At 35.3% G+C, this 2700-nt stretch overlaps 1 protein-coding gene across 1 annotated transcript in view; it reads right to left on the bottom strand.

Moving 5' to 3' along the window:
* OLAH (oleoyl-ACP hydrolase) overlaps positions 1–2048 on the bottom strand; it is a gene marked incomplete at its 3' end in the record, with an annotated part of 4709 nt that extends 2661 nt beyond the window's left edge. Inside the window, exons 1-2 of the mRNA XM_008592464.1 lie at positions 2042–2048; positions 964–1102 (exon numbers count right to left, since the gene is read on the bottom strand). Coding sequence (XP_008590686.1) covers positions 964–1102; positions 2042–2048 — 146 coding nt within the window. The remainder of the gene's footprint in view (positions 1–963; positions 1103–2041) is intronic.
* Positions 2049–2700: the final 652 nt, after the last annotated feature.

Genomic DNA, 2700 nt, shown 5'->3' with positions numbered 1-2700 from the left:
GGAGCACCGCCACGCTCCCAAGCGGCGCACTGTAGCAGTGCACCACCGGGCCGGCCCAAGGGCAGTTAAGTGGGAAATATGTATCACACACTTTAACAACGTGTATGTAATTCAACTTAAATTCTGGGAATTTATCCTAAGAAACTGATAAGAGATTTATACTAAATTTTCTATAAGAGTGTTCATTAAAGTGTTGTTTATAACAGAAAAAGATAGAAATAACTCATATTTTAGAAAGGAGATTAATAAAACAAATCATGAAGCAATGTATACTTCTAGGCCCCGAAAGAAGTTCATAGCAACATTAAATGAAAAAAGTTGGGTAAAGATGTGAAACAGGAACCCAATAATGTAAAAATACTGAGAAACCACATTAACATTTTCAAACATTGTTATCTGGGTGGCAGGATGACAGGTACTTTTTATTTTTTTAATTTTTGCTTGATCATATTTATAAATAGTATATAATATAGTAGCCAAAATTTGTTAATACCTTACTATAGACCAAGTTATTTATGATCACTATTCATTTAATCCTCACAACTAGGAACTACTGTTATTTCATCTGTATATAGGAAGAAACTAATTCAGAATCTTAAGGAATTTGTCCAAGGTCACATAGCTGCTAAGAGGCACTAAGCAACCCAGGGTCTATGACCCAAACTCAAAATTACACAACCAGCTTAAGAAACATATACTATTTGCAAAATGTTTAATTTTAAAAGTAAATGAAATTAAGTTGCTTTTATTGTCTTAATTTTATAAGTCTAGGTTTTTTGGGTTTTGTGTTTTTTTTCTTTTTTTTGCCTCAAATAAAAAAAGGTATAACTGGTCATAATTACCTCACATGCTATTTAATCCACACAAAAGGTATACATCTCACAAGAATAAGGAACAATGTTAACCATGGACTTGTGATTGAAGAAACTGCCCCAGTTGTCTTTTAAAACAGATTTGAAATACCTGTGTCCAAAAAATGCAAATGGTTTATCCTGGATGACTGGCAGCAGAACACAAGCAATTTCATCAACTATCTGGTAGATGTCATTTGCAAAAGGTTCTTCTAACCGACTTTCTCTTCCAGCAAGCCTTATGGAGTGCACTGGATATTGAGAAACATGTTATCATGCATACAATTAAAGAAATGCGTGATATTGTAAAAGGCCTCATATTTACATAATATGAACAATTTCAAAAAACAAATAAAAATGGTCAAGTACAGTGAGAAATTTTAGAATCTTGTTGGCAAGAAAAGCAATAACATAAAATTCAGCAGACTAAAAATTAAAAAATGTCATCTAACTACAAAATTCCTAGAAATGCTGGATGAAACACACATATAATAAGATGATAAATTAGCTCATAATAAAGTAAAAAGAATACCTAGGAGAAAAAATTAAGCGTACTGAAAATTCCAGTGATGGGCATGTGCTAATGAAATGTTTTCCCCTGACAGCCAAATCTATATCAGGAAAATAGAACATCAGCTTTCAAGCGTGTCAAGATGGTTGGGAGACAAGGCATTGGAATGCCTTAAACTCTTGAGAGTTAGAACTGAGTCCTCTACATAAAGCCAAAAGCTCTAAGCTCTAACCTCTGTATGAAATGATAAACTAGAAAAAAATCCTCCTAATGGTAAAGGGACAAAATAAGACCTTTTTGGTTTTGCCTTGGTTCTGGATATTGGGGGAGGTTGAGGGGGGCAGGAGAGAATCTGTCCTTAGACTTTTTAGGTAAAGATTTGAATTTATACAAATTGGAAGTTACTTATATTACCTTAATAGTCTGATCAAAATGAAGCTGAAAAAAAATAACTCAAAAGGGTCCTAGGCTGGTAGCATCTGGGATACCTAACAGAAGCAGTGACAATTATTTCCTTATGAGTACATATACAACATAAGCATCTCCAGAATCAAGAATCAAGTTGATTACAAGTAACTTAGCTTGCAAGAGCAACACCAACACACTTTAAAGGAATACAGCAAAATCAAGCACCCAACTATGTAAAACTCACAATGTCTAGCATCTAATCAAGACTCACCAGACATGTTAAAAAGCTGGAAGATATGACTGATAACCTGGTGTGAGCAAGGGGGAATCAAGCATGAGAAACAGACAAAAAATAAGAAATGATGAAATTATCAGATAAGTACCTTAAAATAGCTATTAAAAATACAAATATGCTCAATAATGTAAATGAAAACATGAACATGATGAGAAGAGAAATTAAAGATTTTTAAAAGATCCAAGTGAAACTCCAGATACGTAAAATACAATATCTAAAATTTTTATACATGTACAACACATGGGATTAATGACAGATTAGACATAAAGAATAAGTTCAGTTGGGCCGGCCCGGTGGCGCACTGCCACAGTGCACCGCTTGGGAGCACGGCGGCGCTCCCGCCGAGGGTTCGGATCCTATACAGATCAGCCGCTCACTGGCTGAGCGAGGTGTGGGCGCAACACCAAGGGTTGCGATCCCGTTGCCAGTCCCAGTCCGGTACGGGCGCGACACTGAGGGTTGCGATCCGTTGCCGGTCACGAAAAAAAAAAGACAAAAAGGAAAAAAAAAAAAAAAATAAGTTCAGTCAATTTGAACATATAGAAAAAGAAACTATCCAAAATCAAGCATAGAGGGACCATGACAAAAAAATGTATGGATAATGAGTGTCCTATGATACAATATAAATCAGTCTA

The sequence above is a fragment of the Galeopterus variegatus genome, unplaced genomic scaffold, assembly GCF_000696425.1.
Source record: "Galeopterus variegatus unplaced genomic scaffold, G_variegatus-3.0.2 Scaffold7951, whole genome shotgun sequence".
Classification (NCBI taxonomy): Eukaryota; Metazoa; Chordata; class Mammalia; order Dermoptera; family Cynocephalidae; genus Galeopterus; species Galeopterus variegatus.
Note: the sequence above shows the minus strand (reverse complement) of the source record. Positions and strands in the feature narration are given on the sequence as shown.